This window comes from Pelobates fuscus, chromosome 3, assembly GCF_036172605.1.
Source record: "Pelobates fuscus isolate aPelFus1 chromosome 3, aPelFus1.pri, whole genome shotgun sequence".
Taxonomy (NCBI): Eukaryota; Metazoa; Chordata; class Amphibia; order Anura; family Pelobatidae; genus Pelobates; species Pelobates fuscus.
In genome coordinates this window covers 369,273,151-369,288,801 of record NC_086319.1, presented here as the reverse complement: position 1 = coordinate 369,288,801, position 15,651 = coordinate 369,273,151, and the positions used below count along the sequence as shown (strand labels likewise).

Below are 15,651 nucleotides of genomic sequence, written 5' to 3'. Positions count from 1 at the left end.
ATTTACATGCCTGGAATAGCCTTTCAACTGAAGTGGTAGAGGTTACCACAGTGAGGGAGTTTGAGCATGTGTGGGATAGGCATCCAAGATTTAAGGTAAGGCAAGGAGACTAGTAGATAATGTTTAAAAAAATATTGCAGGTAAGAATTAGCAGTAGGGGTGCAAACATGGGACAGGAGAAGGTCACTGGCAGAGCTGAGTGGCTATGAAGAGGTGTACCTATGAATTAATGAAGAAATATGATGGGGGAGCTAGTGTGTTAAGAGCATTAAAAGTGAAATATTAGTATCCTGAATTAAATACTAAAGGGTATTGCGAGTCAATGTATGATTGGCAAAGGGGAGGGTTGTGAGAGGAATGATTAGAAATAAAACGAAGTCTGGCAGAAGTAGGGTTCTCAATAACCTCATTTTTATTAACACTCCCTCCACCACCCCCCTCCCAAAAAAAAATAAGAATTAAGATACTATGTATAAATTGTCTCTGCACCCTTACCCTGTGTATTTTTACCTTATCGAAACTTTACAGATAATAACAAATAATTCTATTCACTTCTAAAACGTCACATGTGTAGGAAACGCCTTGTTAAATATCCCTGTAGAGGGCCATGAGACGTTGCATGTGAGGTTATACCACGTGTTTACTCATAGACAGCGAATTTAAAAATGAATGGATAATTGTAGGCAAAAATTGCTGATTGGGGAGATGCTACCAACTTGTATAGTCACAGTAAGCCAATTTCAGCATGAATTCTGCATCGCTTGTGTCATTTCACCACCGTTTCATGTTTATCAATAGACCACTTTAAGGAAATAATTTACTGGGGTGTATTGGTTAGAAATAGAAAACAAACACAGACAGACAAGAAAAATGGGAACACAAGACAGTCACACGTTTGGTTAGAAGAGTTTGTGTCATGAATTGCATAGGAACCCAGCCAAGGAAGCAGTATTATCTAGTGAAAGTGGTTCAGCCATTACAAGAACGTATTGATACACAGATAAATTCAATACCAACTAACTGCAAGAAGACTTCCAATACCACATCTGCCTCAACATACCCTGAACGTATAAACTGCGTGGCTACAACCTCTCTAATACAATGTACCCTGCCTGTACCATTACTTAATAATATAGACATACAAGGTGAATTACTGCAGTGAGAATTCAAGGTGAATTCATAGTTAATTTCTAATTTAAAGGTCATAATAGCCAATATGGAAAAAAATCAGCTCAACGTCAGCTATGCATGCATTTGGGCTACTCTGGCCTTATATTTGAAATTCACTTTGAATGATCACTTTGGTAAACATTCCTGATAGACTACAAACCAGATAGTTAAATTCCTGAGGTCTTTATCACAATTACAAACATAACGCCTATTAGACTGAAAGGTCTACTATACTTGCTATAAAAAAAAAAAAAACAACAACAACAACTTTAAAAACAAAATCCAAGACACAACAAAAAGAGTACACAGGACACAGACACTTACTCTGAGTCACTACTAACGTTCCCTTTTGGATTAAAAAATATGCTGGATTTTCCACTGTTGTGCAGCCAAGGTCTTCTCAATGCATCATTTGTTTCCGCTACACCATCCCATTTGGTGTCTTTACCTCCTTTCTGCTCTAGAAACATACTTAAAGGACGGCTATTATTTGAGGCTGGGCCACTCTTCCCTCCAACAGTCAGACCTTTTATTTCCAAAGGGGGCTTGGAAGGAGGGCCCTTGTAGTGTGGACTTTGCAGGAGCAGCGATTGTGGTCGATCGGATGGCTTTTTAGAAGTTCTCATGGTAATGTCTGGAGAGGACTGAGATTCTCCAGTGCTTTCTTGTTGTTCCTGCATTTTACGCTGGCGTTCTAGTTCCTGCTTCTCTTTTCTGATCTGTTCCATCATTTGCCGCTCTTTCTGCTGCTGCACCTGCTTTTGTAGCTCCTCTTTCTCTTCATTTAACTTCTGAAGGCGATGCAGGACAGAATTGGTGGGGACTTCTCCGGTCTCGTTTTGTTCCTGCCCCCTTAAAGATTCTTGATTTGGGACATAGAAAGTAGGGAGGCTGCTGGAAAGTAGGGGATCTCGAGGGTGAATTCTGTAGAATGTGGGGACGGACAATTTGGCAGGGGCACTCTCTGACATATCAAGTCCAGGAGGCTTTTGTCTCCAGCTTGTAGATGAGCCCCATGAGATATCCACAGCACTGGAAACCGGCGATGGAGGATGATGGGATGATTTTTTTAGCAGCTCAGAAGAGACTTCCTCTGACGGAGAGGATGCATGGTTACTAGTCAACTCATTTGGGGTAAGACCCGATGAAGTAACTTTGGTAGGGGAACACATTGGTCCATTGGATGGCACTTTCAAGTTTTTGGGAGAACCAGAGGTATCTTGGGAAAAGGAACCAACAATACCATTGGAGTGCGAGTTGCTTTGCCCAGGGAGGTCAGAATTGGATGTAGTTTTGGGGGACTGGGAAGGTTCACAAGTGAAACCAATCAAGGGTCCATGGGAGGGAGAGCTTATTGGTCTGGAGGTGTGAGTGCTTAAAGGCTCTGGAAAGAAGTGTAATGCAGGGTCATTACTGGTATTGCTTTTAGGACTATAAATGGGAGAGGTGGAAGGCCCTTGTGAGGGAGAACATAAGGATCCATGTGATGGAGTTATGACAGTTCCATAGGTAAAAGAAGCTGCAATATCAGAACTGGAAGAGTCTTTAAATGCCTCATTGGTAGTGCTTAAAAGTCTGTCTGTCGGAGAGTTAAGTGGTATGTCAGGAGAAATCATATCTGTTGGACGGTCCTCAGAGAAATGTTGATTTTCATCACAGCTGATAAGTTCCAGGCTGCCAAGTGATCCCTCACTCTCGGGAGTGCCTGGGTGCTTGTCCAGGAGGATCTCTGCAGACCAGCGGCGCTCCTCAGAAGGAGACATCCCTCCGCTACGCACCTTCAGCAATTCAAGGCTGAACTGGGCCTGCTCCAGCTCCCGCATGCGACGGCTTTCTCGCTTGGCTCGGACAACCTTTCTTTGATTTGGATTCTCCAGTGACTTTGGTCTCTCTCTAATGTGCACCTCAGCAGGAATCTCGTCGACACCCTGGATGTCTTCTGTATTAACTGACTCCGGAGGATTCGGGTCAGTTATCTCCAGGTCCTCCCACTTACGATGTTCAACATCTGGAGTTGAAGCAGGTAGGGTTGAGTCTCCAGCCCCCTGATCTTCAATGAAACAATTTGTCTTAATTTGTTTCAATGAAAGGAACCTGGTAAATAAATATATATATATATGTTAATTGTCAGATACGAATATTACCTAAAGTTTACTTTTGATGGTTATTCAATAAAACTGGCATGAATTCTAGATTACCTGCGCCTAGCTATGTAGCCTCTGCATGCTGCCTGTAAACCAACAATGTGTTTCCTCTGACATTGGTACCTTCTTCTTTGACTGTATCCTCTCCATGTAGACTGGATACAAAGAGCAGCCTTCTGCCTCCGCAACCAATGTTCTCGCCAATAGTTCTGTATGGCGACAGCTGAGGCTTTTCTCTGTAGGTAGCTATAACGTGCCATGTGACACCTCCACCAGGTCTGAATGATTACAGCAGCATGAAAAACGGTTTCTGCTTTGACCAGTGGCTGCTCCTCATCCCACCGTCTCTTATAATGGCGCCAACATCGCTAAAAAAAAAATTAAACAAAAATAATATAAAACAATAAAAAGCAAATGCAATCAGGAAATCCAAAAAGGACATGTGAATAAGACATGTGCAATTGTTACCTGGATTGTAATGGCTGCCTCTTTAAGCTGCAAGAACCTCTTGCGCTGAAGCATTGCTCTCATCCACCGCTGCAAGAGGATTATGCGCTGCAGGACAGTCTGATGCAGCATGTCCCGGAGACACTGACGCTCCTGCTCCTTCAGAAAGACCTGGAAAGAAAGAGAAGCAATGACCAAAACAAAAGAGAAAGGCAAGTGAATTCAGCCTGACACACGGAAGTTGGGCAAACTGCAATTGTAAGGTCTATATAGATAAAAAGTCAGGCATATAGGCAGACCTGCATGCTATGGCCATAATAGAATCATACATCTAACACGCTATGGCCATAATAGAATCATACATCTAACACGCTATGGCCATAATAGAATCATACATCTAACACGCTATGGCCATAATAGAATCATACGTCTAACACGCTATGGCCATAATAGAATCATACTTCTAACACGCTATGGCCATAATAGAATCATACTTCTAACACGCTATGGCCATAATAGAACCATCCGTCTAACACGCTAGGGCCATAATAGAATCATACATCTAACACGCTATGGCCAAAATAGAATCATACATCTAACACGCTATGGCCATAATAGAATCATACATCTAACACGCTATGGCCATAATAGAATCATACATCTAACACGCTATGGCCATAATAGAATCATACATCTAACACGCTATGGCCATAATAGAATCATACGTCTAACACGCTATGGCCATAATAGAATCATACATCTAACACGCTAAGGCCATAATAGAATCATACGTCTAACACACTATGGCCATAATAGAATCATACATCTAACATGATATGGCCATAATAGAATCACACATCTAACACGCTATGGCCATAATAGAATCATACATCTAACACGCTATGGCCATAATAGAACCATACGTCTAACACGCTATGGCCATAATAGAATCGCATGTCTAACACGCTATGGCCATAATAGAATCATATGTCTAACACGCTAAGGCCATAATAGAATCATACATCTAACACGCTATGGCCATACTAGAATCATACATCTAACATGCTATGGCCATAATAGAACCATACGTCTAACACGCTAAGGCCATAATAGAATCGCATGTCTAACACGCTATGGCCATAATAGAATCATATGTCTAACACGCTAAGGCCATAATAGAATCATACATCTAACATGCTATGGCCATACTAGAATCATACATCTAACACGCTATAGCCATAATAGAATCATACATCTAACACGCTATGGCCATAATAGAATCATACATCTAACACGCTATGGCCATAATAGAATCATACATCTAACACGCTAAGGCCATAATAGAATCATACGTCTAAAACGCTATGGCCATAATAGAGGCATACATCTAACACGCTATGGCCATAATAGAATCATACATCTAACATGCTATAGCCATAATAGAATCATACATATAACATGTTATGGCCATAATAAAATTATACATCAAATACAATGTTACAGCCGTAAGAGAGTAATACAGTTAATGTAAAAGCCTCACTACAAAGTGAACAAAAAAAATAAGTTTCGAATTGAATAAAATTATTAGGCATCACAAACTCCTTTTTCTCAAACTCACCATTGTTTTTCCCACTTGGTACTGATCTGGACTGTGTCCAATGCGCCAAAAGAATTCCTGGATATTCTGCCGGACAGGAGCAACAGCTTTCGGCAACAACACTGAGAACTGAGTCACAAAGTCCTGGGAAGAGCAGAGAGACATTTATACAAAACGTATCGTACAACAGAGATCACCCGTAGACATGTTGTTTTTTTTATTATTATTATTATTGTTGTTCTGCTTGTTGGGCAGATTTCAGTTTAAATTTTCAGAATGTCTCGTTGTTATTTGCTATAACATGAAGGTAACACAAAGTCTTGGGGATTCACTAAGGAATTGCAAATTAAATGGACACTGTAGGCACCCAGACCACTTTTAATATTTAATATTTAAATTCTTTATTTTGTTGTGCAGGTAGGTACAGTTTAGCATCAAACGCCACAACAGCGTGCATATACGTTAATAGGATTGACAGTGGCATGAGTAGTTGCACATTTTTATAATTAGGTATACAAGCGTAATGTAACGTGATGCTTCAAGATAAAGTTAAATATGCCTAGGACAGAAGATGTATTACAAAAGTATAATTATATAATTCAAGCAGGCAAGATTCCTAGCATATAGCGCATATAAGCAAGGTTGTTGAACTGTGTCAGATTGAAATCAGCTATATATCTGAGATTTTATTTGCACGTTTTTTAGGTTATTATCGTTTGACACAGATTTATATCCAAACTGATTATTAATAAAAGTAAGAGTACGAAACAGGATCAGGGTAGTCAAACTTAGCAAGTTGAGGTACATTATCCCAGCCTAGACAGTTACAATAATCGCAGCCAAGTAGTAGTGGGCTAACCAGGTAAGACAATTATGGACTCTTGTGTTTGCTAGAGAGACAGAACATATAATAGGTAACAAGCTTATCTCACATCTAAGCATTGGTTAGTGCTAGTACGGTTGTATGTGCTACAGTAATATTATAGATTAACTATAAAGACATGCCAGTGTAGCCCTAGAGTAAACAAAAACGGCAACTAAATAAAGCAAACTACAGGTTATGCACCTAAATAAAATACTATAATAATATTGATTTACGGTGGAACAATGCAGTCTCTGTGTCTTGCCAAGGTTTGTGCATCCGCTCTTCGCCTGGGTCAGCCGACCCCCTGCTGGGGTATTGCAGAGTCCCGTAGATTTACCAGGAGCTTGCCCGGTGGCATGTCCCTTTGTGTGTTTAAGTCCATGCTGGTTGGGTGGAGTGGACTCGGAGGGCACTGCTTGGGTCTTTTCAGTGTGGCCCGGTCCCCGCGCTGGGTTGATTGTCGCTCCACGAGGTCCCCTTCTGCTTGCTAGGTTGGTGTGCTAGGATGAGAAGGGAACGTGTCTTTGTCTCGGCGGTGCACTTTTCTCGGTAAGGTCAGTCGCTTGGATATTCGTGCCCGCTGGGATCTTCGTCGTTTGTGTCGCCCTCCTCTGACTCTGACAGCGTGGGGAGGTTTGTGTTTGCGCCGGGAGAGTGGCAACAGTCCCTCGGGTGGGTGTTTAGGCGGTCTGCGTACCTCCTTTCGTTGTTCCTTCTCTGCTATTCGTCTCCAGAACGTGGCTAGTATGGTATCTAGCTTGGTAATGAGGTCTGGCGGTTCTGTGCTTTCAGCGCACGTGGCGGCAGCCATATTGCTGGGCCGCGCCTCGTCTCTCAGCTCTCCCGCTTTTCCTCTGGGGGTCTCGACCCGTGTTTGTCTTCTTGGAGTCGGATCGGGAGAACCCCCACCGGTCCGGGGGGGGGAGCAGGACATTTGTGGGGCTGTATCTCTGATTTGTGGTCGGGAGAGCGCCCGTCTCCCCCCTCTCCATCTCTTGCAGGCCCCAGCTAGCCAACTTGTGCTCCCGGGCTCCAAAGTGCTCGTTTTTCGTATTGGGCTTCTCACCGCGTCTTCCTGAGTTCAGGTATCATAAGCTCAGGTGAGTGTGCAGCTCGGATTTGGTGATTTGCGTGGATTCTCGGGATTTGCAACGGGAGCTCAGCTTTTGTGTGTCTGCGCTGCTTGCTGGCTTGGCCCCGCCCCCCACCACTTTTAATTTAAGTGGTCTGGGTGCACTGTCTCTATTGCACTTAAAAGAACCACTATAGGCACCCAGACCACTTCAGCTTAATGAATTGGTCTGGGTGCCTGGTCCAGCTAGGTTTAACCCTTTTTGCTGTAAACATAGCAGTTTCAGAGAAACTGCTATGTTTACCAATGGGTTAATCCAGCCTCTAGTCGCTGTCTCATTGACAGCCGCTAGAGGCGCTTCCGCGCTTCTCACTGTGATTTTCACAGTGAGAAGACGCTTGCGTCCATAGGAAAGCATTGTAAATGCTTTCCTATGGACTGGCTGAATGCGCGCGCGGCTCTCGCCGCGCATGCGCAATTAGCCGATGACGGAAGAAGAGGGAGGAGAGTCCAAGCGCCGAGGGAGCCCGGCACTGGAGAAAAGGTAAGGGATTAACCCCTTCCTCCCCCTTCAGTGCCACGGGAGTGGGACCCTGAGGGTGGGGGTGGGGGCCCCCTCAGGGCACTATAGTGCCAGGAAAATGAGTATGTTTTCCTGGCACTATAGTGGTCCTTTAATGCTATAGAAACTGCAATGTTTAAATTGCAGCTCTAAGTCTGAGGGCTTCCTGAATTGAAACAGACCTGTGGTCCGGTATCTGACGCTGGACGTCCTCATGCTCTGCATGTGGTCCTCCAGTGTCAGATCTTCCTCATAGGAAAGCATTGATTCAATGTCTTCCCATGGGGAGTTCTAATGTGATACGCATGTGCATTAGACCCCGCTTGTCGCGGGATGGAGGAGGGGGCGTAGCGTTGAGCCAGCACCAAGGGACATCAGTGATTGGAAAAGGTGTAAATAAAGGGTTTTTAACCCTTTTTTTTTACCAGGGAGGGAGGGGCGAGAGGGATGAGGGAGGCAGGGTGAGCGATAGTGCCAGGAATACAACTTTGTATTCCTGGCAGTACAGTATCTCTTTAATGCCAAAATTGGTGTGCTGTAAATGAGGAATCAGCTATATTAGCCTACAGTTTGCAATGCACAGGTGGATTCACAGTAACGAACGTGGTCTTCTATTGCAGTCAGACAAAGACCGACAGACCGCTAGACCGCTAGTGTGCTGGAAAATGCCATCGAAATGATTCTGCATGATGCCAGGTGAAAAAAAAAAAATACCGGTAATCTACCTTAGTACAACCATGTTTACTTCCACTTCCAAGAAGAAACCGTGAAACACACCCCCAATAAATAAAAAATCCTTGGGAGACAGTACAAGAACAGGTGAAAGCACTGAAGGCTGCTCATGACAAATGACTGGCTTCCATTCATTGACGGGAGTGCTTATTTTCATAAATGACAAGCAGGTTGTGGGGGTCAGTAATCAAATGCATTCCATAATGTACAGGATAATGTATTTTTCTGCTATCTGTATAATATAGCGGTCCCATTGAATTCAATAATTGAAAGGCCATTTTCCAGCCTGCAGAAGTAGCAGATCACATACATTTGCAGCAAGAAGGTAGAAATTAGCTTTTTATGTATTTGCTTTCAAAGGAACACTATAGTGTCAGGAGTCCAAATATCTATTACTAGAGCTATAGTTTTACCCTACCTATTTTGGTGTCTTAACCGGTGAGGGTTTAAAACGTACGTTTTATTTACCTTATATCCTGCAACCGGTCTCTCCATGGCCATCCTGCCTCCTTGAGGCCACCCCATAAGCATTGGGAGGCCAGTGCGCACATGTGGCAAAACACCACAATGCGCAAATCAAATGCTCTCTTTGAGAAGTATAGTGTCTGATTGAATAACAGAGTCAAACTTTGTTATTGCTGCAGAAGTACCTCTTCATGCTGTCAGGTGTGTTAACTCTGCAACGAAAACCTGGTCATATCGACAAAACACTAATGTTTTACATTGCAGGGCTAAAAAGGCAGGGACACTGCACTCAGACTGTTTCATTGAGATAAAGTGGCCTGGGTGCCTATCGTGGTCTTCTAAATTATTTTACAAAAAATAAATAGAATCACAAGTGTTATAATTTATTAACAAGTAGGAGTCACCCTTTAACTAACCTGAAAGGGATATTTGCAGCTATAGCCAGACTGTCGAATTCGGACGGTTTCTAACATTCCTGTATAACGAAGCTGTCGAAGAACCAAGGCATCATTAAAACGTAAAGGCACCTGAAAAGGGATAAAGAATTCAAGTCAATTCATTTTGTGGGGAGCTAGAACCGAAAGACATTATTGCTCTGCATACCCGACAGATCATTTTTCAATCATCGCATGCAAGAATGAACAATATCTAGCTCACAGCACACATGCACAAATCAGTGTGCCATGCCTAATAATGCATTATCACATTCACAGCAAACTAATATATCATCACCATGATAGCACATTAACAAATCAGAGGGGTCTGCCAGAGAGCACATGGGTGATTCAACAGTGCCTAACAGCACATAAGTGAGAAACAAGAATAAATGAGCAAGATCACCCTGATAGCACATAGGTGAATTGGTAGGATTTGTACGACAGCCAATGAAACAGGGTCTTTATAGTGCATGTATAATAAGAATGGTTTCTCCGATATCACATGCATGAAGAGCAGTGCTTAACAGGTTACCACTACAGGGATAATAGGCCTTTTCTTAGTGCAATACCTTCTCTGCATTAGAGCGAATACATTTCACGAAATAGGGTTCTGCTTGCCCGAGAGTCTCCATTAGCTTGTTCAAAGAAGCCTACAGAGAAAACAGACAGGGATGTGAGAACCCGGAAAGTAGAAAGATAAATTGGACTGATTACAGAACAGGAGGATAGAAACAGACCTGAAACTGAGCGCTGATGCTTGGCGGTTTTTTCTTCTTGTGTAAGTGCAGCAGAGACTTGGTAATGCGATCGTGCAGAGTCAGATTTGAGAGATGTTTCAGCGACTTTACATCCAAGAGGTGCTGAGGACATACAGCAAGAACGGTTACTGTTCCGTAACTCAAATGTTACAGCAATTACCTGCACACACGTTGGCTCTATTACTTCAGTGTCGTTTCACTAAAGTATCAAAATAGGCAATTTCCTACTTATCATGTCTGACTTTCTTTGCCATTGTATATTTGAAGCAAACTATGCTGTAACTAAACTCTCCTCTAACACAACAGAACGCAAACTAAAATATTTCACACGATTCTAACGCTCGGTCTCAACCTCTAAATGGTCCTTAAAATTCAGTTGTTCGGACTGCTGTTGTAGATGACACTGCATACAGTTTCTTTCTAGAAGGACAGAATTTTAATATGTGGAATTCAGATTCAGAAATCTACCTGAGCCCATTTTATTAAGGTGAGGGGTTTATGAGTTACTATGTGTAATGCTACCAAATTACTCCACTCATTTAACTTTCACCACATGGGTTTTCCCAATGTTCTCCAAAATTAATTCATGTTTCTTTAATTGCGTACCGATGACCACATAAATATACACTGCATGCTTCTTTTTTTATGTGTATTCATACTTTGTAAGAATATTACATTTTAACACTGTAACGGAGTTTGTGAAGGAAGTTTACAAGACTAATGGATACTAGAAGGGGCATGTATGGACCGTTGATTTGCAGATAAAGAAATGTGGAGTCAGCTGATGAATGAGGAGAGATCGGTTTCAGGGTTGTGTTCCCTAAAGAAAACAAACGTGGAATTATACAAAGTTGTTACTAAATTCCTTACCTTTGGAAGGGTAGGTTTTGATTTAGAGTTGCGGTTTCTCCTGAAAACAAGAGCAAACATTGTATTACTGTAACTTCTTGATACATAGGTGGTATCTTTCAATTTAGGTTCTCCATAATCCATACTTGACCAAAAATCTCTCAAACATCAACATGATCTTCATGTCTTAACCCAAACTACATTCTATGACCACCAGCCCTGGAATCTTTGAGATGTGCCCTATTCTTAACTGAAATGTACCGATTGTCCCACTTACATCAGAATGCCATGCGCTCTCTCCAGTAGCTTGCTGTCACTGCTGCTGTTTAGGTTAGATCCAGGGGAGCTTATGAAGATGCCACCACCCTCTAAGTAGGAAGAAGACGAGGAGAGGCGGCTTTGCCTGCGTGCAGCCCAATTCAGCTCTCTAGAAAATAAAGATTGCTTCAAGAAAGGCAAATGGAAAGAGACAACAAACGGGAGAATAAAAAGAGACAATAATGGAATAACAAGGGAACAGATAGAGACGACATGTCCGAGGAATCAAGATATAGAAAAGTGTTTGTGGATGGGGGAAATTGTGCAGAAGGAGTGAGTATTAAAATGGAGTAATACAATGAATCAGATACAATATATAATTGCCAACTCTTCACGGTGGGTCAGACATAAACAACTTACCGGGGACTTCTCTCTTGAATGGTATTTACTCCCTGCAGGTCAGAAAGTGGCGTGCGAGGAGTTCGACGAGGAATATCTGAAATCACATAACAGAATTAGAAGCATAGTACCTACTGAGAGGAGGTACTGGAGGTCTGTGTTTGTCCCTGTATTAGTATGGGTATGTACCACTGTTTTAATAGTATTAGGGTTGTTGTGAGTCTCTATTTAACCCCTTAAGGACACATGACATGTGTGACATGTCATGATTCCCTTTTATTCCAGAAGGTTGGTCCTTAAGGGGTTAAACCTGGTGTGCGAAATATGTGTCTTTATTATTGTGTGTGTGTTAATCTATGCGTCTGCGCTCCTAGGTTAGACCCAGGTTTGTGTCTTTGTGTAGAATATTATGCTCCGGTGTTCAGATGCTCCTGCAGTATCACATTTTTCCTGCAGACACAAAATAGTGTTAGAAACACAAGGACACAGACAGAGAGATGACACGAGCAGCAGGCAACATTCCTGAGCGGACAAGCAGTAGGTGTTCCCATGAGGTCACATGCTGACAAAGTTTGGTGACATTAATAAGACAGGCAAAGAAAAAAGAGGGCATGCAGAAGGGAGTTAAATGACAAGAACTGCAATTATGGAGTAAAAAAAAACAAAAAACCTGAGAACTCTGATTTAGTGATATACACTGGAAGTCATGTGGTGTGTTTGAAGCTTTCTAATACAAACCATTATGTGGAACCCTGCAAACTGTGTTACCAGGACACTAGAGTTTTTACCTAAAATTATCCTGCCACTTGGGAGAACTGAATATAAAGTGGGTTTAGAGGGATACATCCCTGCAATGGATTTACACTTCAAATCAACATGTATATCCTGAGTGCAATCCTTAAATGTTGGTGTGTTTGTTGCCTTTACAAGATCCTAATCAAATCAAATAACCTGGAGTGTTAGCATCCCTAGCAGGCTCAGGTCCTGAACCCTAACCTAACTCTGGATGGTGGCTGTACCAAAGGAAATTACTTATCTTGGCAAGAAAATTAATTGGCTCTTTCAGTGTGCTGCAGTACACACATCTGTAACAGTAGTGGTATATTTTAAGAAATCTCCTTATTTGTGGTTACTGAACATCTAGTAGTAAAAAAAGGGTTAGTGTTATTATTGTAACACTCCCAACTTCACTCCTTTATAACCACTGCATGAGCAAACCCAAATTAAGTGTGCGGCATTATCTTGTCGATCTATAACTTAATTTTGAAAATTAGCTCGGTAGCTCATTCTAGGATCTAGGATCAGTTCTGCCAAACACCTTCATTGCACTCTTGCTATCAATTGTGTGTCCGTTAAAAAAATGGAGAAGGCAGGACTCCAACAGTGACCATTATATTAAATAAAATGTGCCTCTTCTAATTATTACACATCCCCTGAAACCCCAAAATTGTATCCCAAGCCGGGGGTTATAAGTATAAGTAAATGCTGCCCCTTTATAAACCAGCTGCATATTGTGAATAACGACCTTAAACAGAACATTTTAAAGTAACTGACTGGGTACATGAATAAAAACTAAGATCGACTAGGTAGCTTTCACCTAACAATATGGTAATAGTAGAATTAAATAATTAGAGTTACATTAAAAACAATACAAAATCAGAGCCTCTTTGGTGTCAGAGATGCCACAAGGCATTGCAGAGCAGCATAATTACTAAGCACAAAATGCAACTACTTCCATCAAGTGAGTGCTGCCCATTTTAACGTCGAAAAATGTATGAATAATACATTTTCTACTTTAAAATCCGGGAGCATACAACTTTCTAGGTACTCTGTATAGTTAATTTGAATCATGTTTTCCTATGTTTAATGGATATTTGACATAAATCCAGCGCATAAATGAGAGACGCAGACATGGCTCAGTGGCAAATACAGAATGCGGTATACGCACAGAAAAGGTTAGAGAGAAAAAAAAAAAACGAAAAAAAAACGAAAAACGGAAAAAAAAAAAAAACTTCTTTTGCTTTTGAGTAAATGATTATATCTATCTCACAAGAAACGTGTGTCCAGTTTATAATGAGAATTAATACAGATGCATGACAATAAAGCTGTTCATTATTTTGCAATATTTATCTGGACAAAAAGGGTGTTGGCGATAAAGCCATTACGCTATTCTTAATTATAAACAAGAACAAATTAATTTAACATAATTGAAACCTGAAAAGCTAGCCGAGTTACCTACGAATGAAGAATAGAATAATGCTGGCTGTATGGAGGATTATCTTTTTACTGGGAAACTGTCTAATATTTAAATATTAGAATAAAAATATATTTTAAAGGACCACTCTAGGCACCCAGACCACTTCAGCTTAATGAAGTGGTCTGGGTGCCAGGTCCTTTTAGGGTTAACCCATTTTTTCATAAACATAGCAGTTTCAGAGAAACTGCTATGTTTATGAATGGGTTAAGCCTTCCCCCTATGTCCTCTAGTGGCTGTCTCATTGACAGCCGCTAGAGGCGCTTGCGTGCTTCTCACTGTGATTTTCACAGTGAGAGCACGCCAGCGTCCATAGGAAAGCATTATGAATGCTTTCCTATGTGACCGGCTGAATGCGCGCGCAGCTCTTGCCGCGCGTGCGCATTCAGCCGACGGGGAGGAGAAGAGGAGGATCGGAGGAGGAGAGCAGGAGGAGATCTCTCCGCCCAGCGCTGGAAAAAGGTAAGATTTAACCCCTTTCCCCTTTCCAGAGCCGGGCGGGAGGGGGTCCCTGAGGGTGGGGGCACCCTCAGGGCACTCTAGTGCCAGGAAAACGAGTATGCTTTCCTGGCACTAGAGTGGTCCTTTAAGGAAGCAGTCATTCGTTTGCATTGATCAGCAAATCTACACTGTATATATATGTTAGATATGTTAGCAAGAAAACAAACTATGAAGATGAGTTTTGCAGACCTATTAATGATAAAGGGTATTTTTCATCTTGGAACATGAGACTAGAGAATTAATGTGATTTAACAGCCACAGAAAGTCTGGGCAGGGTTAGGCTTCAGACACGAGATCTGCAGCTTTTGCAAGCTGTGTTTACAATGAAACATGTATAATTAAATGCATGTATGTTTTGTTTTATTCAAAAAAAAAAAAAAAAGAATAAGATAGATAAGAAAGGTTATGAGTCCCCAAAATATGCTTCCTGCATATAGTAATATAAAATGCATAATTTAAAGGAGCACTATAGGGTCAGGAACACAAACATGTATTCCTGACCCTATAGGGTTAAAACCACCATCTTGCCCCCTGTCCCCCTGATGCCTCCCTAAATAAATATAGTAAAATCTTACTTGTATTCAAGCCTGAAGCTGCTGGCTTTGTCCCTGTTTCCTATAGACCTGCCCACTGCCTGCTGACATCAGCAGAAGTGGTAGCTTGATCCAATCACAATGCTTCCCCACAGGATTGGCTGAGATTGACAAAGAGGCAAATCAGGGGCAGAGCCAGCACAATTCAAACACAGCCCTGACCAATCAGCATCTCCTCATAGAGATGAATTGGGTCAATGAATCTCTATGAGGAAAGTTCAGTGTCTGCATGCAGAGGGCGGGTACTGAATGTTTGGATGCATTTTAGGCAGCTATGACCCAGGAAGGATCTCTAACAGCCATCTGAAGTGTGGCCAGTGAAATTATCACTAGGCTGTAATGTAAACACTGCATTTTCTCTGAAAAGACAGTGTTTACAGCAAAAAGCCTGATGGTAATGATTATACTCACCAGAACAAATTCAATAAGCTGTAACTGTTCTACAAACACTGAGAAACAAGAGAATTTTGATCCAATTTTGCCAACTGAATTGGCGCAAAGTGAAAAACAGCTTTAAAAGATTAAATAAACATAGCCTTAATTTGCTA

At 41.8% G+C, this 15,651-nt stretch overlaps 1 protein-coding gene across 6 annotated transcripts in view; it reads right to left on the bottom strand.

The window, feature by feature from the left end:
* Positions 1 to 15,651, bottom strand: part of MYO9A (myosin IXA) — a 126,024-nt gene that overhangs the window by 44,232 nt on the left and 66,141 nt on the right. For all 6 annotated transcript variants that reach the window (XM_063449381.1, XM_063449386.1, XM_063449385.1 and 3 more), the window contains 10 exons: positions 11,777 to 11,852; positions 11,376 to 11,525; positions 11,120 to 11,159; positions 10,229 to 10,351; positions 10,061 to 10,141; positions 9,471 to 9,581; positions 5,380 to 5,502; positions 3,783 to 3,932; positions 3,369 to 3,682; positions 1,495 to 3,264 (listed from right to left, as the gene is read on the bottom strand). In XM_063449381.1, coding sequence (XP_063305451.1) covers positions 1,495 to 3,264; positions 3,369 to 3,682; positions 3,783 to 3,932; positions 5,380 to 5,502; positions 9,471 to 9,581; positions 10,061 to 10,141; positions 10,229 to 10,351; positions 11,120 to 11,159; positions 11,376 to 11,525; positions 11,777 to 11,852 — 2,938 coding nt within the window. The remainder of the gene's footprint in view (positions 1 to 1,494; positions 3,265 to 3,368; positions 3,683 to 3,782; positions 3,933 to 5,379; positions 5,503 to 9,470; positions 9,582 to 10,060; positions 10,142 to 10,228; positions 10,352 to 11,119; positions 11,160 to 11,375; positions 11,526 to 11,776; positions 11,853 to 15,651) is intronic.